This window comes from Coturnix japonica, unplaced genomic scaffold (assembly GCF_054131305.1).
Source record: "Coturnix japonica strain WE unplaced genomic scaffold, WE-NBRP24 Scf072, whole genome shotgun sequence".
Lineage (NCBI taxonomy): Eukaryota > Metazoa > Chordata > Aves > Galliformes > Phasianidae > Coturnix > Coturnix japonica.
Window position 1 is genome coordinate 370,154 of NW_028188975.1, and position 25,676 is coordinate 395,829.

Consider the following 25,676-nt stretch of genomic DNA (forward strand, 5'->3'; position numbering starts at 1 on the left):
GGTGTTGGATGTGTGCTCAGCCACAGCTGGAATAACTAAAAGTTAAGATTCCATCCTAGATTTCAGTGCTGTTTTCTTAAAAGCAGATTGTAACACGTGGCCATAGCAGCCCTCGCTGCCCAGCAGCAAAGCCCACATTCTCCATCAATATCCCCATCACTCCAGGACATGACCTGCACATCTCCACTCAGACCGCTGTGATCCTGCTCACCACCCTCACAGTGATTAATGTGAATAATTACACACTACAGCCACACACTTTCCTGCCACACGATGCTTGGGGCAAAAGAGCCCTAAAGTGCCCCATTTGGAGCAGGGTGGGAGATGTGTGACCACATAGAATCATAGAATTACCCAGGTTGGAAAAGACCTTGAAGATCATCAAGTCCAACCGCAGCCCAATCAGAACCCTATAACCATAGTACCCTATAACCAGAACCCTAACTCTAACAACCCTACACTAAATCATATCCCTCAGTGAGGGAACATAGCAACACATAGAGACCCTTAGTGACCCCATAGATATCCATAGTGATCCATAGCGTCCCATAGAGACCCATAGAGACCCATAGTGTCCCATAGAGACCCATAGAGACCCATAGAATCATAGAATGACTCGAGTTGGAAAAGACCCTGAAGATCATCAGGTCCAACCGCAGCCCAACCAGAACCCTATAGCCACAGAACCTAGAACCAGAACCCTAACTCTAACAACCCTACACTAAATCATATCCCTGAGCACCACATCCAAATGGCTCTTAAACACAACCAGGGATGGAAATTCAACCACCTCCCTGTTCAGCCTATTCCAGTACATAACTACCCTTTCTATAAAGAAGTTCTTCCTAATATCCAACCTAAACTTGCCCTGGCACAACTTGAGGCCATTTCCCCTCGTCCTGACACTTGTCACCAGTGAGAAGAGACCTGCCCCACTCTTACTGTAAGCACATGCTGCCCTTCTGGACACCACCACCAGGTTCCTGGCACGGAGGGCTGCAGGTTTGCAGTACAATGCATGTCCCAGAACATTGGGGTGCTGTACTGAGGGATGTAGTTTAGCAGGAAATACCAGCAATATGGTTGGGCTGAATGATCTTGGAGGTCTTTTCCCACCTTGGCCGTTCTATGATTGTACGATTCTATGATTCTGGTGCTGCTCTGTCATGAGCATGGGGCAAAGCCAATCTGCTGTCTAGCAGACACGGAGCTGGGGGTGCCTGTGACCTCTGGACACCCAGCCCAATGCACAGCCCCAACTAACGCCCCCAGCCCACAACACTTCAGCACATCTGAGGATCATAGAATGGTTTGGATCGGAAGGGACCTTTCTTCTATTTCCAACCCCTTGCTTTAGGCAGGGACACCTCCCAAAGCCCGGGTTGCTCACAGCCCCACCCAGCCTTGCCCTGAGTGTTTCCAGGGAGGGGGCATCCACAGCCTCACTGAGCAACCAGCTCCATTGTCTCACCACCCTCACAGCCAAGAAATTCTTCCTAAGATCTGGTCTAAATCTCCTCTCATCCAGTTTAAAGCCGCTTCTCCTCGTCCTGTCACTACATGTCCTTATAAATGTCCCTCCCCAGTTTTACTGCAGGCCTCTGCAGGTCCTGGAAGGGATGAATGTTCTTCCAGTCTTCTCTTCCCCAGGCTGCAAAGTCCCAGCTCCCTCAGCCTGTCCTCAAAGGAGAGGTGCTCCAGCCCTTCCATCATCTCTGTGGCCCTCCTACGGACCCCCTCCACCATTCCCATGTCCTTCCTGTGTTGGGGACCCCAGTGCTGGATGCAGAGCTCCAGGTGGGGTCTCACAAGAGCAGAGCAGGGGGCTCACAAAGCAGGCAGCTCTTTCAGCTGCTTGCAATGTGACAGTGTCAGGTCTGTGTTCCAGGGCACGTTGTGGATTTCCCAGGGCACCAGCAGCAGCTCCTGGCAGAGGGACACCCGCTCCTGCTCTGCCTTGGTGAACAGCAGCAGTGCAAGGGGTGATCGTGCGCCGTAAGTGCATGTGCCCCCCGCTGCACACGCAGCTGCAGAGCAAACTCTGGTGCCAGGACTTGATGGGAAGCTGGGAGATAAGTGGGTTCTCTGGAAAGGGAGCGGGACGCCTCAGCTGGCACCACCCTGGGCTCATTGCACCTCTGCGTGTGCTGCAGGTCTGCAGCGCCGGCAGAACTCCACTGACCCGCATCGCGTGTCTGGGTGACAGATATGTCACATTCTGTTCCCACAGGGCTCTGAGTTGTGCAACTGCTCGTCTCTGAGCCACAATAAAAGGGAGTTTTGTCTCCTCTGTTTGCCAATAGCTGCTGCTCGTGCCCAGCCCTCAAGAACTGGGCTTGGCCAGCTCGGTGTTCGCTCCAAAGAGCTCTAGGACTGCAAAACATCCTGAGCATCCACAGGGACAGAACAGCTTCGGATGGAGGGGGTCCCAACCCCACCGCAGGGTCACAGGATCATTAAGGTGGGAGAAGACGAGCAAGATCCCCAGCCCCAACCCACCCCACCATGCACAATGACCACGTCCCCAAGTGCCACATCTCCATGCTCAGGGATGGAGATTCCATCACCTGTCTGGACCCCTGCGTGAGGCACAGCAGGTGCGGTGTGTGCCCTCCAAGCCCCGTCCTGCAGCCACATGAATCCCCACGGGCCCAGAGCTGCCCCGTATGAGCGGCTCCAGGCACAGCGGCCACAGGGAATCCTGGTGCAAGAGCTCCACCATGTGCCGCCTTCCGCAGTGCGCTGCGCACCAGGACGGGCTGCGGCTGAGCTGATGGACTGTCATGAGCTTGGGGCAAAGCCAACCGGCTGTCATAAGTCCATGAATGAACAGCACCTTACAGTCGTAGGTCCATGAATGAACAACACCTTACAATCATAGGTCCATGAATGAACGACATCTTACAATCATATGTCCATGAATGAACAACACCTTACAATCGAAGGTCCATGAATGAACAACACCTTACAATTGAAGGTCCATGAATGAACAACACCTTACAGTGGTAGGTCCATGAACGAACAACACCTTACCATCATAGGTCCATGAATGAACAGCACCTTACAATCGTAGGTCCATGAATGAACAACACCTTACAGTCATGGGTCCATGAATGAAAGGTCCCTTCCAACCCAAACCTCCAGCTCTGCCAGGAGGACCTGGGGTCCTGGTGGCCAATGGTTGGTCACAAGCCAGCAGTGTGCCCTGACTGCCAAGAAGACTGCTGGGACCCTGGGGTGCCTTGCACAGAACGTGGCCAGCAGGGCACAGAGGTTCTGCTGCCCTGTGTTCTGCCCTTAGGGGTCACAGCCAGAGCACTGTGCCCAGTGCTGGGCTCCCAGTTCAGGACAGACTGGAAGCTGCTGGAGAGAGCCCAGCAGAGGGGGGTGGAGATGGTGGGAGCCTGAAGCACCTGCTGATGGGAACAGGCTGAGAGCCCTGGGGCTGTGCACCTGGACAAGAGCAGGCAGGGAGGGATCTGATCAATGCTGATCAATATCTTAAGGGTGGGGTCAGGAATGGGGCCAGGTTGGACCAGAGATCCCCTCCAGCCCCTACAGTTATGGGGTTCTGTGTCCACTCTGAGCCTACAACTGTCCATCCTGGGCTGCATGGCTACAGGGGAGCAGTGTTAGCTCCTCCAACAGAGGACCTTTCCCAGATGGAACATCGAAGGAAAGCAACACCACCCCATTGCCAAAGCATCCTTGAGAAAGGATCTCATCTCTCTGATGTGGTTGGCAGCTGTTCCAGCCAAGGACACCCACACCTTCCTGCAGGTGAAGCTGTGCCATCAGGCTGCGATGCCCACACGGCCCTTCTGGGCTGTCCATGAAGCTGCAGGACCAGCTGCTGCATCACCCAGCACTGCAGGCTGCGCTGCAGAGCATCCCATGTGTCCACATCTGGGCTTTGTGCAGCGAGGGCCACTGCCTGAGCCCTGCGCCATCACTGGTTTTTTCCTTATTTATAGCCCTTAGTACAGCCAGACAAGGCAGGATATAGCCCTAAGTACAGCCAAACAAGGCAGGATAAAGCTATATGTACAGCCAAACAAGGCAGGATATAGCTGTATGTACAGTCAAACAAGGCAGGGTATAGCTATATGTACAGCCAAACAAGGCAGGATATAGCTATATGTACAGCCACACGAGGCAGGATATAGCTATATGTACAGCCAAACAAGGCAGGATATAGCTATATGTACAGCCAAACAAGGCAGGATATAGCTATATGTACAGCCAAACAAGGCAGGATATAGCTATATGTACAGCCAAACAAGGTAGGATATAGCTATATGTGCAGCCAAACAAGGTAGGATATAGCTATATGTGCAGCCAAACAAGGCAGGATATAACTATATGTACAGTCAAACAAGGTAGGATGGCACCACGTGCACTGACCCCAGAGCGATGCTGGACAGTGATGCTGTTCCTCCCTGCCTTCTCCTCCATCATTCCTCCTTCAGAGTGCGGTGTCATCTGTGTGCTCACAAACTTCCAGCTCCTGGCACTACAAAACATGAGGTCATTCTGTTTTGTTTGTAAACCAGAACAGGAGCTGCGGCCCAACTCCAAACACTCTGATGGGGTGCAAAGTACACAAGGTGCGGTATCAGCTTGCAGTGCCCATTCAGCTGCCTTCCAGAAAGTGGGTTTTGTCCTTGCGCCATCCTTTGCCAAAGCAAGAGCACCCAAGGAGCAGGGGGGCTGGGGGGGCTGGAAGGCATAGAATCATAGAATCACCAGGATTGGAAAAGACCTAAAAGATCATCCAGTCTAAGATACCTGCAGGACGTGGCACAGATGGAAGCAGACGGAGGAACAGCTGAAGGAGGAGCTGGCCCTGTGATGCCAGCATCCCAAGGTCAAGGGCTGGTGCTGCTCCCAGGCAGCAGGACAGGATGGGAGCTCTCCTTTAAGCCTCGGGGCTAACCTGGAGCTCCAGGAGCAGTGGGGAGGGATGGGGACAGCAAGGCACAGCACTGCTGCACATGGACAGACACTGACAGGCAGACGACACTAAGTTGGGAGGGAGTGTTGATCTGCCTGAGGGGAGAAGGACACTACAGAGGGACCTGGATAGACTGGATCGATGGGCCAAGGTTAACGGCATGAGCTTCAATAGGGCCAAGTGTCGGGTGCTGCATTTTGGTCACAACAACCCCATGCAGCCCTACAGGCTTGGGGAGGAGTGGCTAAAAGCTGCCTGATGGGAAGGGACCTTGTTGTGCTGATGGACAGTCGGCTGAATATGAGCCAGCAGTGTGCCCAGGTGGACAAGAAGGCCAATGGCATCCTGGCTTGTATCAGGAATGGTGTGGTGAGGACTAGGGAAGTCATCCTGCCCCTGTACTCAGCATTGGTGAGGCCTCACCTTGAGTGCTGTGTTCAGTTTGGGGCACCTCAGTACAGAAAGGACATGGAGGTGCTGGAGCAGGTCCAGTGAAGGGCAATGAGGCTCGTGAAGGGCTTGGAGAATCAACCTATAACAAGAGACTGAGGGAGCTGGGGCTGTTTGGGCTGGGGAAGAGGAGGCTGAGGGGGGGGGAACCTTATTGCTCTCCTGCAGTACCTGAAAGGTGCTTACAGTGAGAGCGGGGCAGGCCTCTTCTCACTGGTGACAAGTGACAGGACGAGGGGAAATGGCCTCAAGTTGCACCAGGGCAAGTTTAGGTTGGATATTAGGAAGAACTTCTTTATAGAAAGGGTAGTTAGGTACTGGAATAGGCTGAACAGGGAGGTGGTGGAATCTTTATAGAAAGGATAGTCAGGTACTGGAATAGGTTCCCCAGGGAGGTGGTTGAATTGCCATCCCTGGTTGTGTTTAAGAGCCGTTTGGATGTGGTGCTCAGGGATATGATTTAGTGTAGGGTTGTTAGAGTTAGGGAATTATGGCTATAGGGTACAATGGTTATAGGGTACTATGGGTATAGGGTTCTGGTTGGGCTGTGGTTGGACCTGATGATCTTCAAGGTCTTTTCCAACCTGGGTCATTCTATGAATGCAGCGCTCCAGCCTGAAGCAATAGAGCTCCACATGCTGATCCACCTCCAAACAGCCGCCAGCAGTGCCTTAGGGCTCTGGAGGAAGCAAACTGCCCAAGGGCTGAAAAAGCAAAAGCACTGTCACATCTCAGGAATTAACAAAGGAGGGGGGAGCAGCGAGTAGAATAAAATGCTCATCAGGGGAGAGTGACCCAATTCTCTGCTAAGGAGGGAAAGCGGCACAGGTGAGGCACCATTATTTCCAAGGGATGCAGCTCCCACGATCCAGGGCTGATTCACTGCAGGTGGTGCCTGCATGCAGTGGCTGCCCCGGGATGGTCCATGCATCCTGTGTGTGCTCAGAGCAGTTGTGCTCTGCTCTATGATCCACTGCCCACGGCTGTAGTGGAAGGCTGCAGGGAAATAAACCACAACCTGTGCTCTGATGAGCCCAAAGTGATGCAGCTCTGAGGGAAGCCGCCAGCTGCAGCACCCAGAGCTGGGGATCCAGGCTCCAAACTGGCAATCCAAATGAGTCGGGTGGTTCTGGATGGTTCTGGAGTCACTGGGACCACTCAGGGCTGCACTCCTTGTGGCTGCAGTCAGTGCATGCAGAGCCCGCTGCTGTGTCACACCACCCGCTGCAGTATCACACCGCCTGCTGCAGTGTCACATCACCCGCTGCAGTATCACATCACCCGCTGCTGTGTCACATCACCTGCTGCAGTATCACACCGCCTGCTGCAGTGTCACATCACCCGCTGCAGTATCACACTGCCTGCTGCAGTGTCACATCACCCGCTGCAGTATCACACCGCCTGCTGCAGTGTCACACCACCTGCTGCAGTATCACACCGCCTGCTGCAGTGTCACATCACCTGCTGCAGTATCACACCGCCTGCTGCAGTGTCACACCACCTGCTGCAGTATCACACCGCCTGCTGCAGTGTCACATCACCTGCTGCAGTATCACACCGCCTGCTGCAGTATCACACCACCCGCTGCAGTATCACATCACCTGCTGCAGTGTCACATCACCCGCTGCAGTATCACACCGCCTGCTGCAGTATCACATCACCCGCTGCAGTATCACACCGCCTGCTGCAGTATCACATCACCCGCTGCAGTATCACACCGCCTGCTGCAGTATCACACCACCCGCTGCAGTATCACATCACCCACTGCAGTATCACACCGCCTGCTGCAGTGTCACATCACCCACTGCAGTATCACACCGCCCGCTGCTGTGTCACATCACCCACTGCAGTATCACATCACCTGCTGCAGTGTCACACCACCCGCTGCAGTATCACATCACCTGCTGCAGTGTCACACCACCCGCTGCAGTATCACACCGCCTGCTGCTGCCCGTGGCCAGGCTCATGCTCAGGGCTCGTGCTGCTCAGAGCAGGACATGGAAAGGATCCTCCAGCTGGCACAGGCACCATTTGCAGCCCTCATACCCAACTCTTGCCAAGGGCCCAGCCCTGAACAAGGCTCTGTCTGCAGCACAACCCAAATACTGAACCTTCAAACCTACAGTATTGGCTCGTGGCATCGGTGGCTGCAGCTGGAAGCGGGTGTCTGGTAAGAGCTTCTGGGGAGGGAGGAAAGGCGGCGGAACCGGGCCCTGTGCACAGCTGCAGCCCCATGCAAAGGGACCTCCTGCCCAGGTGCACTCAGCAGAGCCAACCTCTGCAATGACTCAGAGGGAAAACGCACCGTGTGCTGCTCATCCAGTCCAGCCAGCACCCACGCAGGCAGGAATGTGCACCCACAGCAGAGCCCAGCGAGGGAAGGGCAGGGGCTGGGAACACCCCTGTGCGCTCACACACACACACACAAGCAGCTGCACACAGAGGCTCGCGCAGGTGTAGGTGTGTGAGCCGACATCCTACATCCTTCGCACATACGCCATGGGATGTGCGCACACATTTGAGTTGCGCACCGCAGAGGCGCGGTGACACGTGCGGGTTTATGAGGGCACGTGTGCACACAGTCAGTGTCTGAGCACATGCACAGCTGTGCAATTACACGGCAGAGCAATCCAGCCCTAACCACACTTCTGATAGCAGAAAGCTCCAGGAAAGCTACGTTCACCTGAGCTGTGGCTGTGGTCTCATGGGATGTGGCTCGAACATGGAGCAGAGCCCTTCACCCCCTGCCCCCGCATGTCCTATGCCAACAAGTGGCCGTAAGGGCACCCCGAGCCCCCAGGCAGGTGCTGACCTGGCTCTGTGCTGTCTGCTCTGGTCTCTATGAGCATGAAGGTAACAGAGAGACACTGCTCAAAGAGGCTGCGGAGCGTCCTGCTTGGAGACCTGCAGCTGCTGCCTGGATTTGGTCCGGGTGAACCCACTCTGGGCAGCCCTGCAGGGGTCCCTGCCAACCTCTATTGCCCTGGGACTCCATCATTCTGAGGGGTGTCCGTCCCACAGCACCTCCCACCCCAAGGACCACCCAACTCCACCCATCAGAAGGATCTCCACTGCCTGCATGGTCCCAGTCCCAGCCCCACCAGGGGACAGGTTCGACTTCCATCCCCCATGGAGAGCGAGGAGGGCTGTGGGAGGCGGCTGCAGCTCCTGCCCCAGCCGAGCCCAGACCCATAAAGTCCTCCGGGACACCGGGATCGCACATCAGGAGACGGTGGTAGTAGAGCCCAGAAGCGGCATCGAGCCCCCAGCGCCCTCCACGGCCATCACTCACTCCACCTAGGGAAGCACCCCATAAGTCGCAGCATCAGCCTGTGCCCCCCAGCCGGGCTCCTGGGGCAGCTGCAGCGCTGCCTGGCCACGGTGGTCGGCTGTATGTTGGCACGGGGCAGGGCCCGCCTGTCAGCCCCCGGGGCGGGGGAGAGGAGGATTTAAATTGGGCGCCCGCCTCGCTGCTCGTCCTGCCTGAGAGGCGGTGGGAGGAGGAGGAGGAGCGCAGCCTGGTGGGGAGCAGCGGCTCCGGGTCGGCGTCCGGCAGGTAGGACCCGTCTGGGGGGTGTCAGGGACCAGCGAGCAGCCTGGCACAGCTCCGGTGTTGGGGGCACCGGGGATACTACATGGGTCTTGAGTCACCGACCATGGGAGTGTTCAGAAACGTTTGCATGCTGTGTTGAGGGATATGATTTAACCGGGCAGTATTGGTGATGGTTGGACTGGATGATCTTCTGGGTCTTTTCCAACCTTGATAACTCTGTGATTCTGTAATTCCTTATGGGGTCCTTTGTGGTCCTTATGGGGTCCTTATGGGGTCCTATGTGGTCCTTATGGGGTCCTTATAGGGTCCTATGTGTTGTTGTGTTGAGGGATATGATTTAGCTGGGCAGTATTGGTGATGGTTGGACTGGGTGATCTAGGTCTTTTCCAATCTTGATAATTCTATGGCTCGGCGCAGCTCCAGAGCTGCACGCTCTGTGCAGACCCCAGGGGCTTGCAAGGGGTACAGAGACCTCTCTTCTGCCATTTGAGGGCAGCTGAAGCTGTGGGATGGGTGAGCAGGAGGGCTCCAGGTATGGCACGGTCATTACTAGGAAGAGATGAAGCGATGGAGCGGCTCCAGAGCTGATGGAGCTGGCGCTCCACGCAATGGGCTTCATGTCATGACACCAGGATGTAGGGGGCAGCAGTCAGAGCTGGGGGACCCTCCTGAGCCCACAGGACAGAGGGGGCTGTGCTGAGGTCTCAGATGGGGGCCTGGTCGCAGGGCTGTGGGCAGCAGGGCTGTGGGCTGCAGGGCTGGGGGCAGCAGGATGGGGGCAGCAGGATGGGGTGCAGCGATGCACACGCTGCCTGGGGTGCAGGCAGGGCACAGGGGGCAGCTAGGGGCCTGGCATATTGCATATGCTAGGGGCCTGGCAGCAGGGCTGTGAGCAGCAGGGCTATGAGCAGTGGGGCTGTAAGCAGCAGGGCTGCAGGGCTGTGAGCAGCAGGCTGGGGTGCGGCGATGCAAACACTGCCCAGGGTGCAGGCAGGGCACGGGGCCACGGCTCACCACGGCTCACCCCACGGCTCACCATGCTCACCATGGCTCACCACGGCTCACCCCACAGCTCACCACGCTCACCACGGCTCACCACGGCTCACCCCAGCCTGAAAACCTCTTCCACTGCAGCCTCAAGCTGCTGCGACAACCAGAAGCGACTGCGGTCCCTGCCCCGGGAGCTGCGTCTGCAGCCCGGCCCCAGCATCAGGAGGGCTGATTAGAGACAGGTTAATGATAGCCTGCCGTTGGGCAACGTCCTTCCTGTATGGGGTGTTCACACGACATCCGCGTCCTACATAGGTGTCTCCTGCTCTGGGGTGTGACACTGACTCTGCTTTGCAGTGCTGAGGTGGCACAACCAGCCCCACACCTTCAGGGGGATTCAGGTGCGGGGAAGAGACTCTTCAGGGCTGGTGCTGGGGATGGGATGCAGCCCCTCAGCCAGAGGGAGCCCAGAGCCACAGGCAGGGGATGCGCAGATGCGGGGATGCAGGGATGCAGGGATGCAGTGTTCCAATGCAGTGATCCATCTCCGCCAGCATTGGTGCAATATGTAAATGGTTCGAAAGCAATGACTCAGAGACTTTGGGACCAGTTAGGTAAACAGGCAGGGAATTAAGCTGTGTCTTTGATAATTAAACTTATCATTAACGTCAGTCACTGCAGCTTTATGGGAGATGGGTGTTCCCAGATAAATGGCAGTTCTGTTTTGGCCTTGTTTACGAGATCCGTGGCCTTATCACCACTTGATGCTGGGGATGCTGACAGCTCACAGAGCTTTCATAAGCGACTGCTCAGGAGAGATCCCTCCAGAAACTCTAAACAGCCCCCAGATGTGTTCAGCTCATGAAATCCACCCAGCCCAAAACAGACACTGCCACAGCAAGCAGGGAAATGTTACACGCTGCCTCATTCTCCATCCTCCCCATTGCCCACTTCCAGCCTGGCCAGGAAGGAAAAGAGAATGTGGGCTGCAGGGGCCCTTGGTCTGACCTTGCACAGTTCTGAAGAGCACAGCTGCCATCCTCCAGCACAGCTCAGCCAGCATGACGGGTTTCTGGGTTGGGGGGCTGCATTTCTTCATGAAGGGCACTGTAAGATTGTGACTCGCTGCACTTATTGCAAAGCATCCAAGCAAAGAGGAGAGCCCCCTGCAAGCAGCTCTCACTGCAGCATCCTGAGCAGCTTTCTGGTCTCAGCCCTCCCTGACTCTGTATTATATATGTGTATTTCACTGCCACTGAGGTTTCATCTCTGTAACAATTAGCTAAAAGCAAAGGGTGACCCCTCAGTCCCCCCTGCAGCCCAGGGGCTTGGGGATATTTCCTAGAGCCATTTCCCTGTACACCTGCAGAGTGCCTCTGCCCCACTGCAGGGAGAGCACACAGCCAGACCAGCCCTCCCAGTGAGCCTGCCCTTGTCCCCAGGCTCTGGAACTGGTTGGAATGGTCCCAGGGTGGTGATGGGCACGAGCCGCCCAACCCTCCCTCAGACCATCTCCAGGTGCACTACAAAGTCAGTGCTGACCACAGAGTGGTGTGAGGTGCAGGTGGCACCAGCCCTTGGTTAAGGAGGTCAGGAGAGTGTAACGGGACACGAGATGGGGCTCTGCCAGCCCTGTGGCCTCAGAGCCAGCAGAAACCCAGGCACACCTCAACCACAGCAAACCTCAGCCTTAGAGAAGGTCTCTGCTAGTTCAGACTCTGCTGCATTGGATCTCACCAGCCCCCAGCCCCCATCTGTCACAGGGAACAACCCCATGGCCTGTGTCACACCGGGCTGCTCTGAGACCATGGGGCAGGAGGATCTCTGCAGCACTGAGCTGGGCTGTGCCCACAGCCCATGGTGTCCCATCACGCTCACAGCCCACAGTGCAAAGGCAAGGCAGTGTGATGAGTGCAAGGGCAGGTGACACACAGTGCTGGCCAGTGATGGGGACAAGGGCAGGTAACACACAGTGCTGGCCAGTGATGGGGACAAGGGCAGGTGACACACAGTGCTGGCCAGTGATGGGGACAAGGGCAGGTGACACACAGTGCTGGCCAGTGATGGGGACAAGGGCAGGTGACACACAGTGCTGGCCAGTGATGGGGACAAGGGCAGGTGACACACAGTGCTGGCCAGTGGCTCTGCAGCAGGATAGCTGCTGGTGACAGTGGCATTGGGAAGTCAACACTGCTTCTTGGCATGACTTCTGCTGGTCCAGTGATCACCAGTTAAATCTGCCAAGCCCAGGGCAGCTCTGCAGCCAGGGAGAGGTGAGTGGGGCTGTGCTCACTTTGCACCCCGTGCCCAAAGCAGGCAGCAGTGACATCATTCAGGAACAGAAGTGGGAACTCTCAGAGGTCCAGAGCTCCAGGAGAACCAGCAGCTCCTTGGAGGACTTGGAGAGAGGCGACGTGGTCCATGCTGTTTCCTGCTTCCCATTGGGCTGCTACATGGCTTCTCTCTGCTCACACCACGAGAGCTGCTCAGGAAGCCATGTCTCACCAGGTCTTTTCTTTCTCTCTTGCCAGACAAGCACGGTGCTCCACGGCAGCAGGACTGTTGCCCAGAGACAGAAGATGAGTGGAGCCCTTCAGAACAACAAGCCAAGCAACACGGCAATGAACCTGATTGCGAGGGAGCGCACAGAGATGGGTGGGGGTAACTTCATAGCTGGTGTCTTCATCCAGGCAAAGAACAAGAAGCTGAGCATCTATGATGCCATGATCAGGGGGCTCCTGACGCCGGGCACAGCCCTGGTGCTGCTGGAGGCACAGGCTGCGTCGGGGTTCCTCACCGACCCCATAAGCAACATGAAGCTGTCAGTGAAAGAGGCGCTGAGCACGGGGCTCATCGGCAGAGATTTCTATGAGAAGCTGCTGTCAGCAGAGGGAGCCGTGACCGGGTACACGGAGCCGTACACGGGACACAAGATTTCCCTCTTCCAGGCCATGAAGAAGGAGTTCATCGTGAAGGAACACGCCATCCGCCTACTGGAGGCACAGATCGCCACCGGCGGCATCATCGACCCCACCGACAGCAACCGTGTCCCCGTGGAGGTGGCCCACCAGCGGGGCTACTTTGACCATGAGATGTGCCAGTTCCTCCTGAACCCGAAGAACCAAACCAGAAGTTGTTTCGACCCCAACACGCACGAGAACCTCACCTACACGCAGCTCCTGCGCCGCTGTGTGCCTGACCCCGACACGGGGCTGCTCATGCTGCACGTGATGGACAAGGGCTCGGTGCTCTTCCAGCTCAACAAGGATGCCCGCAAAGCCCTGCAGGCCGCCCGCACCAGTGTCAGCGTGGGGCTCTTCCAGGGCCAGAACGTCACTGTCTGGGAGCTCCTCTTCTCTCGCTACGTCTCTGATCACCAAAGAGAGGAGCTGCTGAGGAAATACAAAGCGGGAGCAGTGACCATCCCGGAGATGATCGTCGTTCTCACCACCATCATCACCGGGGTGGAGACAGGAAACAGAGACCTGAGCTCATCCACAGCAATTGCCGGTGGTGAGGTAGGAGAGTCTCAGCTGGTGCAGGATACACGCTCCCAGGAGCAGCAGTTGAGAAAGTCTTTAAAGTCTGCAACCATCTACGTAACTGCTGGTGAGTTCTGGGGGCAAAACATCTCCGTGTTGGATCTGCTCTTTTCCACATACATCCCACAGGAGAAGCGGCAGGAGCTGCTGGAGCTGTACAGGGCAGGGATACTGAGCACAGAACAGGTGGCTGCAGCTGTCAGCAACGTCATAAACAAAACAGAAGCTGCAGATATCACAGCCACAGCAAATGCTGGGTGTCCACAAAGGGTGATGTCAGAGGAAAATGGAGATGGTCGCTCAGCACAAGATGATGTCTTGAAGTCTACCACCATTGACATCCCATCCGGTGAGTTCTCTGTGTGGGACCTGCTCTTCTCTGACTACATCCCTGAGGACAAAAGGCAGGAGCTCCTGGAGCTGTACCGCGGGAGGGTGTTAACCCTGGAGCAGGTGATAACTGTTGTCACCACACTCATTAAGAAAAAGGAATCTACAGGCAGGAAATTCCAAATCACAGTGAAGCACTCCAACAAGAATGCTGTGCCAGCGGACAGAGAGAAGGATGATGAGTCCTCCAAGGAGGAACCACGGGAAATGGCCTTGAAAAGCACAGTTGTCCACATGGAGGTTGGAGAGTTTCGGGGCCGCAAGGTCTCTGTGTGGGACCTGCTCCACTCCAAGTACATCCCCGCGGAGAACAGGAAGGAGCTGCTCGAGCTGTACCAGGCAGGAGAGTTAACCCTTGAGCAGGTGAAAACTGTTGTCAGCACCATTGTGGCCAAGACTGAAGCAGCAAAGGCAGAGCAGTCAGCACACGTGAGTGGTCCAAGGGCAGAGATGGCCGCCACAGAAGTGGAACACATCCAGCCCCTGCAGGAGGTCGGGACCTGGGAGGAAACCTTGAAGTCCACCACAGTTGAGATGGCAGAGGATGAGCTTGAGGGGAGACGAGTCTCCGTGTGGGACCTGATCTCCTCTGACTACATCCCTGAGGACAAAAGGCAGGAGCTCCTGGAGCTGTATCGCAATGGAATGCTGCCCTTGGAGCGGTTAATAACTGTTGTCACCACACTCATTAAGAAAAAGGAATCTACAGGCAGGAAATTCCAAATCACAGTGAAGCACTCCAACAAGAACGCTGTGCCAGCGGACAGAGAGAAGGATGATGAGTCCTCCAAGGAGGAACCATGGGAAACAGCCTTGAAAAGCACAGTTGTCCACATGGAGGTTGGAGAGTTTCGGGGCCGCAAGGTCTCTGTGTGGGACCTGCTCCACTCCAAGTACATCCCCGCGGAGAACAGGAAGGAGCTGCTCGAGCTGTACCAGGCAGGAGAGTTAACCCTTGAGCAGGTGAAAACCGTAGTCAGCACCATTGTGGCCAAGACTGAAGCAGCAAAGGCAGAGCAGTCAGCACACGTGAGTGGTCCAAGGGCAGAGATGGCCGCCACAGAAGTGGAACACACCCAGCCCCTGCAGGAGGTCGGGACCTGGGAGGAAACCTTGAAGTCCACCACAGCTGAGGAGGTAATGGATGAGTTTGAGGGGAGACGAGTCTCCGTGTGGGATCTGCTCACCTCCAACTGCCTCAATGAGGACAAAAGGCAGGAGCTCCTGGAGCTGTACCGCGACGGGACGCTCTCCACTGAGGAACTCATCAGGGCTATCAGCAGCACCATGATGCACACCAAAGACAGACATCTCGCAGCCCTTCCCCAGCAGACACTGGATCTCCTCCAGTCTGAAGGCTCTTACATTACCTGTGGGCAGTTCCAGGAGCAGAGGGTGTCGGTGTGGGAGCTCCTGTCCACCAAGCAGGTCTCCGAGTACAAACGAGAAGCGTGTCTCGACATTTATGGGACGGGAGGGCTGACTGTGAACAAGATCACCATCACCACCACTGTTGTCACAGGCACACAGGGAAAGAAGAGACAGCACCAGGACTACTAGCACCACCTGCCCCAGAGGAGGAGCGAGCTCTGCCCCATGGGGAAATACCACCTGGGCTCTGGTGAGCATTGGCTCTCCATGTGGCACCATCACGGGCAGGAAACGGTGGTGTTGAAGCGGTGTGCAGAGCGAGGCTGCTGCCTGGTTAAACTCCTTCCTGTCTCAACTGCTGCTTCCCTGAGATTTCTTTTTCCCAGTGGAGCATTGCTGGGGGGTTCTGGGGAGGGCGTGGGGAGCCTTGTGCCTGCAGCCTTCTATGGACCCACATGGGTGCTGACAAAAGACAGGGAAATGTGTGGCTGGCACCCACAGCAGATGGGTCAGAGATGGGTCTCCACCAGTGGGAGCAGGCAGAGACCCCAAAGCAGGATTGTGGGCAGCACAACTGCCAGCTACAGAAGAGTGCAGAAGGACAGACCACCCCTGCCCAGGATAGCTGGGGCCCCAGCCTGGCTGAGGGAAGAGCAGTGGAGGTAGCACACGTGGCTGTGGCTGCCGGCGAGACGTTTCACCCTGACCTGTCCGTCAGCCCCCCCGGGGCAAGGGGATCATAGAATCATAGCACTGTTTGAGCTGGAAGGGAAGGGACCTTTAAAGGCCATCTAGTCCCACTTCGTTGCCATGAATAGGGACACCCACAGCTCAGCCAGGGGCTCAGCACTCCGTTCTGCCTGATCTGGGGTGTCTCCAGGGATGGGACATCTGCCTCCTCTCTGGGCAACCTGTGCCAGTGCTCCACTAACCTTAGCATAAAGAACTTTTTCCCTATATCAAATCTACATTTCCCCTCTTTCAGTGTGAAACCATTTCCCCTTGCCCTGTCACAACAGACCTCGCTAAAGAGTCTGTTCCTTTCTTCCTTAGAACCACAGAACCATTAACATTGGGAAAGGTCTCTAAGATCACCACGTCCAACCCCAACCCACCCCCCCCATGCCCATTAAGTCATGTCCCTCAGTGCCACATCTCCGTGGTTCTTGAACACTGCCCTGTGTGGCTGTGCCACCACATCACCACTCTTCTGAGAAGAAACATTCCCTGATACCCAACCTGAACCTCACCTGGTGCAATGTGAGGGTGTTGCCTCTTATCCTGTTGCTGCTCCCTGGGAACAAAGGCCAATCCTCACCTTGCTCCGACCCTCCTTTCATGGAGCTGTAGAGAACTACGAGGTCTCCCTGAGGCTGAGGATGCCGCAGGGCAGGGCAGCTCTCACAATTGCCAGGGCACCAGGAAGGGGAAGCACATGTGTGGGAGCATCCCCACACCACCCAGGTCTGCAACCAGCACCGTGTGTATGCGCCACGCAGGGAGCATGGGCACTGAGACTGCATGCAGACACTGTGCATGCGTGTGAGCATTGCACCGTCACAGGAGCATTAATGTGTGCCCACATCCCTGCAACAGGGCAGTGAGTGACACGGAGATCTCACCATGTCAGCGTGGATGTGGCACTGAGTGTCACGCTGCTGCTGACCCATGATAGCAAAGCAGGCCTCAGCTGGGCCCCAGTGGGCCAGGCACTCCTATGGGCCACACCCAGGCCCATAGCGGGGGCCTCAATGAGGTCTCAGCAGGGTAAGCTCTCAGCAGAGCCCTCATCCAGGCCCTCAGCCAGACCCCCAGCTGGGAGTCACTTGGACCCTCATTGGGACCCTCAGTGGGACCCCTCAGTGGGACCATCAGTGGGACCCTCAGCAGGACCCTCAGTGGGACCTCTCATTCGGACTCTCAGTGGAACCCTCATTGAGATCCTCAGCAGGACCCTCATTCGGACCCTCAGTGGAACCCTCAGCAGGACCCTCAGCAGGACCCTCAGCGGGACCCTCAGTGGGACCTCTCAGTGGGACCTTCATTGGGACCCTTAGTGGGACCCTCAATGGGACCCTCAGTGGGACCTCTCATTGAGACCCTCAGTGGGGCCCTCAGTGGGACCCTCAGTGGGACCCTCAGTTAGATCCTCAGTGGGATCCTCAGTGGGACTCTTATTGGGACCCCTCAGTGGGACCCTCAGTGGGATCCTCAGCGGGACCCTCAGTGGGACCCTCATTGAGCCCCTCACATTGCCACACAGAGGGACCCCATGTTTCCCTGCTCGAGGCATCCCAATGCATGCTGGTGAAGCCTGCACCGATACCAGGAGCTGCAGGAGCCGCCAGCAATTCCAGCTGGCAGATGGGTCCATCCCACCAGGCACAGTGCCTATGGCATGGCTGGCACCCGCCCCAGGCACTGCAGGGAGCACGGAAAGGCAAAGCAGAGAGCACTGGATGTGCAATATATGGAGGACATTCCCCATGCACAGAGCCCTGGAGCAGTGCAGAAGTGCTGGGAGAGGCTCATGGGCAGCCCCGGGGCTGAATGGCCACATCCCAATCACCTTTATGTGCCACGTGGGGACAGCAATGCAAGCCTGGTGTGCCACTTGTGGTGGGCATCCCCTGCCTCTGCCCCAGGAGTCATTGGGGTGGGTGGGCATCTCCTGCCTCTGCTCCAGGGGTGGGTGGGCATCCCCTGCCTCTGCTCCAGGAGTCAATGGGGTGGGTGGGCATCCCCTGCCTCTGCTCCAGGGGTGGGTGGGCATCTCCTGCCTCTGCTCCAGGGGTGGGTGGGCATCCCCTGCCTCTGCTCCAGGAGTCAATGGGGTGGGTGGGCATCCCCTGCCTCTGCTCCAGGAGTCAATGGGGTGGGTGGGCACCCCCTGCCTCTGCTCCAAGGGTGGGTGGGCATCCCCTGCCTCTGCTCCACGGGGGGGTGGGTATCCCCTGCAGCCCATGGGGACATGGCTCGTAGGCACCCATCCCTGCTGGGGAGGCACAGGGAGGTGCTGGCAGAGGTTCCTAAGAGCTATGACACTTCAGTCTGAGCACCAGCAGAGCCCTTCCACAAGTGGGAGCTCACTAACAAACAGACCAGCTCATAGGGGTGTGCAGCTTCATGGGCACTTCAGGCTGAGCAAACGTTGCTCCAGAGGGAACGGAGCTGCTGTGAATTAACAGGATGGGAACAGAGAACAGAACAACATCTCCTGAGGTGTTTGTGGTCACATTTTATTGTCCCACATCGTGAGAAATCAGACAAGCACACGAACGATGCAGCACGGGGAAGGACTGAGTGGGCTCCGCAGGCTGGAAGAGGTGGCCAAGAGGTGGAGGATGCGGTGGCTGGTGGTGGGGACATGGCCGTGTGTTCACCACGTGGACCAGGGCTATGGCAGAAGCCATTGGGTTGAAGGAAGTGTTTTACTGGGCAGCGGAGCTGAGGGGCTCCCTGCTGCAGGACGGAGCTGGAAGTTTGTATTGGTGCCAAAAGCCATTGCAGTAAGCCATGGAGGAAAACCCATCGAGGATTCCTGCTGCATTACAAGGCAGGTCTGTGTTCCAGAAGCCCCCAGAGCCACAACCCAGATGTGTTCCCTGAGCTCTGACTGCTCTCCCAATAGGAAGAAACTGAATGAAAACAGGACGTTGTGTAAGGAGAGATCTGCATACATCTGCATAGTTATGAGCTAGTTGCATAACTGAAGCATCCGAACACTCTTTGGAGGCGTGGGGGCAACGAGGGAAAGAAAGGGTCAGGTGGACAGGAGCTGCTGCCCGGTCCCTTTGGGAGCATCACCCCCCTGCAGTGGGGGCCATAGACCCTCTGAGCGTGCCCCCAGGTGTGGGATTTAGAGCCCAGCCACCCCATTGACTCCAGAGGGGCACACTAACCTGCTCCAGCAGAGCCTGCACAGTGCTCCCTGCCCCACAGACATCTGAAAATGGGGTGGTGGGCATCCCCTGCCTCTGCTCCAGGGGTGGGTGGGCATCCCCTGCCTCTGCTCCAGGAGTCATTGGGGTGGGTGGGCATCCCCTGCCTCTGCTCCAGGAGTCATTGGGGTGGGTGGGCATCCCCTGCCTCTGCTCCAGGAGTCAATGGGGTGGGTGGGCATCCCCTGCCTCTGCTCCAGGGGTGGGTGGGCATCCCCCGCTCTGCTTCAGGACTCATTCCAGCCTCCCTCCCCAGCAGCCCCCACCCTTTCAGCCCTTTGGCACCAATGTCCCGTGTACGCAAAGCCCTCCCATCTGTTGGAGCAGATCTGCTGCTGCTCCGCTGCTGTGCGCTGATAAACCACCCCAAGCAATCTTATCACCCCGTTCCATGCGCCATCACCCCGTGCTGCTCCCACCCCCCTCTGCACTCCCCCAGCTGCCCTCCTCTGCTCCTTCCCCATAGGAGCGTTGTTCAGCACGGCTGCTCAGTGCTGCTGAGTTGCATAAGTTCAGCGTGGCACTGCTCCTCCTGGACACGCATCCCAGCAGAGTTAACACACCGCCCCTCTGGGGCTGCAGTCTCGGGGCTGCAGGTTGCATTCAGGCCTTCTCCTCCTTAAAGATTTCCCAGCCCAGGCTCCTAATGCATGGCATGCACGGCACAGCCCTTTATTCAGTGAGCACAAGGCATGACTTTGCATTTTGCACCGTTCCATTCCCGCCCGTCACCCTAATCTCAATGTCATGCATGGCTCCAGAGCTGCCCCAGCCCTCACCTGTTGGCTGAGCAACACACACCTGACTCTGCCAAAGCTTTTGATGGAAGGACAGCATTGATTTGGCTTCCAGAGCCCGTGTTCCCCTTTCAGCACAAGGCAATCAATCTCCTGGCAGCAGGGGGGACCTTGGCTGTACTTACCCCAAGGCTGATACAGGAGACCAAAGTTATCTACTGCCTTTGATGCTTAGCGGCTCCGCTGCTGCATGTGGCTGCTCTGTGCAGCTCTGGATCTGCAGCTGCTCTGTTTGCACCGCTCTGTTTGCACCGCTCTGGTTGTGCTTTACCAGCACCCAACCCTGGGTTCAGCATTAACACCCCGCGCTGTCCCTGCCTTTGTCTCCTCCTCCATAGATGAGCACAGAATCACCTTTAAGCTCAGCCAGTTACTTTCTCCTACTGAAAGAATTCATGCAGGGAAAAGGAGCAGAAGATAATCGTAATGATGAAATCCCAGCTTCATTTCCCACTTAACTGGTTCTACTTCTTTTTCTGGGCAAAAGAAGTGTTTAAAAGCTGTTGGGATTGGGCTCTCGCCAGCTTTGATGTGCACTTCACTTCTTTCCTGCAGGCACAGTGTGGGGCCACTTCCCCCATGGGTCCCCATGGGCTGAAGCATCCCAGCTGCAAGAGCCGCCCACCCTGCTCTACCCACCCGAACTGCAGGGTGGGGGTCTCAGGCTGCACTTATGTGTGCTGCTCCACTGCAACACCAGCATCCAGCAGGGCCAGAATCTCCATGCAGGGCAGGGGCTGAGCCTGTGCCTCCATGGGGCACAGCTCAGCCCTCCCAGCTCCATGGGACACAGCTCAGCCCTACCAGCCCCATGGGACACAGCTCAGCCCTACCAGCCCCATGGGACACAGCTCAGCCCTCCCAGCTCCATGGGGCACAGCTCATCCCTCCCAGCTCCATGGGGCACAGCTCAGCCCTACCAGCCCCATGGGACACAGCTCAGCCCTACCAGCCCCATGGGACACAGCTCAGCCCTCCCAGCTCCATGGGGCACAGCTCATCCCTCCCAGCTCCATGGGGCACAGCTCAGCCCTCCCAGCTCCATGGGGCACAGCTCAGCCCTTTTAGCTCCATGGGGCACAGCTCAGCCCTTTTAGCTCCATGGGGCACAGCTCAGCCCTTTTAGCTCCATGGGGCACAGCTCAGCCCTCCCAGCTCCATGGGGCACAGCTCATCCATCCCAGCTCCATGGGACACAGCTCAGCCCTCTCAGCAGAGGATCAGCAGCACACAGGGCTGAAAGGCGCAGTGCCACGGGCCGGGGCGCACAAGGATGCGATCCAAACCCCGAGTGTCCAAAGGAACATCCTCAGCCATTGGCAGCTGCTGGGGCGAGAGGGTGCTGCTGGAACAGGGAGGGCTGCTGCCTTTTGTTCTCTGCTTGCAGCACGAAGTACGCCTGGATCTATCAGACCGGCCTCCCTTCTTTCAGACCGGCCTCCCTTCTATCAGACCCACCTCCCTTCTATCAGACCGGCCTCCCTTCTTCCCACACCGGCCTCCCTTCTCCCCTCCTCACAGCAGCTGGAAGCGCTGGGGTCGCTCGGAGCCCCGCTCCGTTCCCTGCCTCCTGCCCGCCGTGCAGGGTCGGGCTGCAGGTCGCGGTGATGCCCGTCGGAGCTCAACGCGTTCTGTACGCCAGCTCCATCCGTGCCTGCAGGGCTGAGCTGCCCCGGATCGCACCGTTCCCATTTCCCAAGCCCTGTGTTCGGCTGCCAGGGAATTTCCTGCCCCTCAGCCCGCGGTTTCCTTTCGTAAATCTCAGCCAGTTCCTTTCGGTCCCTCCAGTATCACCCCCCTCCCCCCGTCCTCACCCCCCGCAGCCGGCCCAGAACATCCCGTCCCGATGCACAGGCTGTGCCCCATGGAGCTGGGAGGGCTGAGCTGTGCCCCATGGAGCAGAGTGGGCTGAGATGTGTCCCATGGAGCTGGGAGGGCTGAGCTGTGCCCCATGGAGCAGAGTGGGCTGAGATGTGTCCCATGGAGCTGGGAGGGCTGAGCTGTGCCCCATGGAGCAGAGTGGGCTGAGATGTGTCCCATGGAGCTGGGAGGGCTGAGCTGTGCCCCATGGAGCTGGGAGGGCTGAGCTGTGCCCCATGGAGCTGGGAGGGCTGAGCTGTGCCCCATGGAGCTGGGAGGGCTGAGCTGTGCCCCATGGAGCTGGGAGGGCTGAGCTGTGCCCCATGGGGCTGGTAGGGCTGAGCTGTGCCCCATGGAGCTGGGAGAGCTGAGCTGTGCCCCATGGGGCTGGTAGGGCTGAGCTGTGCCCCATGGAGCTGGGAGAGCTGAGCTGTGCCCCACGGAGCTGGGAGGGCTGAGCTGTGCCCTATGGAGCTGGGATGTCCTGCTCACCCGCGGTGCCTCAGCCGCTCCAATTTTAGCCCTGAGCTCGTGGTACAGTGTGTGCCCCACGCGGTGCACACCCACCCTGCACGTCCAGCTCTGCCCGTCTGCATGGAGCGCTGCCACATGTGCTGCTCGGCTTTCCTCTTATGGAAGCACATGTGGTGAGTGGCGACGTGCAGGAGCTGCCAGGAAAGTGCCACAGACCAAAACAGCAGCACTGAGACCTTACAGAGCCTGCAGCCCTCCCAGCTCCATGGGGCACAGTTCAGCCCTCACAGCTCCATGGGGCACAGCTCATCCCTCCCAGCTCCATGGGGCACAGCTCAGCCCTCCCAGCTCCATGGGGCACAGCTCATCCCTCCCAGCTCCATGGGGCACAGCTCATCCCTCCCAGCTCCATGGGGCACAGCTCAGCCCTCCCAGCTCCATGGGGCACAGCTCATCCCTCCCAGCTCCATGGGGCACAGCTCAGCCCTCCCAGCTCCATGGGCCACAGCTCAGCCCTCCCAGCTCCATGGGGCACAGCTCAGCCCTCCCAGCTCCATGGGGCACAGCTCAGCCCTCCCAGCTCCATGGGGCACAGCTCAGCCCTCCCAGCTCCATGGGACACAGCTCAGCCCTCCCAGCTCCATGGGGCACAGCTCAGCCCTCCCAGCTCCATAGGGCACAGCTTATTCCTTCCCAGCTCCATGGGGCACAGCTCAGCTCTCCCAGCTCCATGGGACACATCTCAGCCCTCCCAGCTCCATAGGGCACAGCTTATTCCTTCCCAGCTCCATGGGACACATCTCAGCCCTCCCAGCTCCATAGGGCACAGCTTATTCCTTCCCAGCTCCATGGGACACATCTCAGCCCTCCCAGCTCCATGGGGCACAGTTCAGCTCTCCCAGCTCCATGGGGCACAGCTCAGCCCTCCCAGCTCCATGGGGCACAGCTCAGCTCTCCCAGCTCCATGGGGCACAGCTCAGCCCTACCAGCTCCATGGGGCACAGCTCAGCCCTACCAGCTCCATGGGGCACAGCTCAGCCCTCCCAGCTCCATGGGGCACAGCTCAGCCCTCCCAGCTCCATGGGTCTGTCTGCCACCCGGACTGACCCTTACTCGGTGACAAAGGGCAACTTGTGCAAAACCAGCCGGCGTCACCGCGTCCCAACCCCATCCATCACATGGATATTAACCAGAGGAAAGCAAAGGGTCTCGAGGAGCCAGGAGGGAGGGAGGGAGGGAGGGGGGCATGGGGTCCAGCTCCAACCTCTGTGCTGCCCACATTGGCACTGATGGAGCCCAGGGGATGGGGGAGGGCAGGGGGTCCAGTTCCAACCTCAGTGCAGCCCACATTGGCACTGCTGGAGCCCAGGGGAGGGGGGAGGGCAGGGGGTCCAGATACAACCTCGGTGCTGCCCACACTGACACTGATGGAGCCCACGGGAGGTGGGCAGGGGGTCCAGCTCCAATATCAGTGCTGCCCACATTGGCACTAATGGAGCCCAGGGGAGGGCAGGGGGTCCAGCCCCAACCTTGGTGCTGCCCACATTGGCACTGCTGGAGCCCGGGGGAGGGCAGGGGGTCCTGCTCCAACCTCGGTGCTGCCCACATTGGCACTGCTGGAGCCCAGGGGAGGGCAGGGGGTCCAGCCCCAACCTCGGTGCTGCCCACATTGGCACTGCTGGAGCCCAGGGGAGGGCAGGGGGTCCAGCTCCAAGCTCGGTGCTGCCCACATTGGCACTGCTGGAGCCCAGGGGAGGGGGGAGGGCAGGGGGTCCAGTTCCAACCTTGGTTTTGCCTACATTAGCACTGATGGAGCCCAGGGGAGGGCAGGGGGTCCAGCCCCAACCTCGGTGCTGCCCACATTGGCACTGATGGAGCCCAGGGGAAGGCAAGGGGTCCAGTTCCAATCTTGGTTCTGCCCACATTGGCACTAATGGAGCCCAGGGGAGGGCAGGGGGTCCAGCTCCAACCTTGGTGCTGCCCACATTGGCACTGCTGGAGCCCAGGGGAAGGGGGAGGGGGGAGGGCAGGAGGTCCAGCTCCAACATTCGTGCAGCCCCCAGCTCAAGGTTGGGCACAGTATTGCTCATTGAACAGCACCAGGAGCTCCTGCTCCGCTGCTCATCACTGCACTATAACCCACCAGCACCAACACTGTGCAGCAGCTTTCAGGTCTCCACTCTCCTCCATGCAAACCGTGGCTGAAAGCAAAGCCGTGTGGTTCCACCCTGAGTCCTCCATGCAGCAGTGTCCAAAAGGTCTGAACAACCCAGACCTGAGACAGGCAGCACAGGGAAACATGCAGCTGATGCCTGAGTGTGGATTGGTAAGAGAAATGGAGGCTCTGCTGTGTGTTTTCCAGCCAGGATAAAGGGCATCATAGAAAGAAGGTTAAAAGGCATATGAGTGCATGGGAAGGGTTGAAGAAAGAGGTGATGGATGTGGGTGCACTGTGCAGTGATCTGAAGGCTCTGGGATGGATCACTGCAATGGAGCAGCCACTGACCCAGTGCCAGCTCTGCTCCCACCTGAACACAGGCTCCATCCCATGATGTGCCCAAGGAAATCACAGTGCAATGATGGGAACAAAAAGCTGGGGTTGGGATCCAGGATATCAGCAATCCGTGCTGCTCTGTGCAGTGATTTGAAGGCCCTGGGATGGATCATTGCAGCAGAGCAGCTGACCCAGTGCCAGCTCTGCTCCCACCTAAACAACTGGCTCCATCCCATGATATGCCCAAGGAAATCACAGTGCAATGATGGCAATAAAAAGCTGCATGCAATGACCTGGGGTTGGGATCCAGGACATCAGCAATCCGTGCTGCTCTGTGCAGTGATCTGAAGGCCCTGGGATGGATCACTGCAATGGAGCAGCCACTGACCCAGTGCCAGCTCTGCTCCCACTGAACACAGGCTCCATCCCATGATGTGCCCAAGGAAATCACAGTGCAATGATGGGAACACTGCATGCAAAAAGCTGGGGTTGAGATCCAGGATATCAGCAATCCGTGCTGCTCTGTGCAGTGATTTGAAGGCCCTGGGATGGATCATTGCATTGGAGCTGCTGACCCAGTGCCAGCTCTGCTCCCACCTAAACAACTGGCTCCATCCCATGATGTGCCCAAGGAAATCACAGTGCAATGATGGGAACAAAAAGCTGGGGTTGGGATCCAGGTTGTCAGCAATTTGTGCTGCTCTGTGCAGTGATCTGAAGGCCCTGAGGTGGATCATTGTATTGGAGCAGCCACTGACCCAGTGCCAGCTCTGCTCCCACCTGAACACAGGCTCCATCCCATGATGTGCCCAAGGAAATCACAGTGCAATGATGGGAATAAAAAGCCGGGGTTGGGATCC

At 57.7% G+C, this 25,676-nt stretch overlaps 1 protein-coding gene and 1 long non-coding RNA gene across 8 annotated transcripts; one reads left to right on the forward strand and one right to left on the reverse strand.

The window, feature by feature from the left end:
• The first annotated feature begins 8,652 nt into the window (after nt 1-8,652).
• Nucleotides 8,653-15,598, forward strand: LOC107310648 (epiplakin). The gene is made up of 2 exons (XM_085533983.1): nt 8,653-8,960; nt 12,479-15,598. The coding sequence occupies exon 2, from the start codon at nt 12,527-12,529 to the stop codon at nt 15,437-15,439; it is 2,913 nt and encodes a 970-aa protein (XP_085390109.1). The 5' UTR covers nt 8,653-8,960; nt 12,479-12,526; the 3' UTR covers nt 15,440-15,598.
• A 2,870-nt stretch (nt 15,599-18,468) lies between these two features.
• On the reverse strand, nt 18,469-21,886 carry LOC107310651 (uncharacterized). Of its 7 annotated transcripts, none has more exons than XR_014941341.1 (4): nt 21,508-21,886; nt 19,993-21,330; nt 19,153-19,861; nt 18,469-18,888 (listed from the first exon to the last, which is right to left on the reverse strand). It is a non-coding gene; the product is annotated as an uncharacterized LOC107310651 (long non-coding RNA). The 7 variants fall into 7 exon arrangements; XR_014941342.1 differs by having other exon boundaries at nt 19,993-21,333; XR_014941338.1 differs by lacking the exon at nt 21,508-21,886 and having other exon boundaries at nt 20,114-21,440.
• Between the last annotated feature and the right edge of the window lie 3,790 nt (nt 21,887-25,676).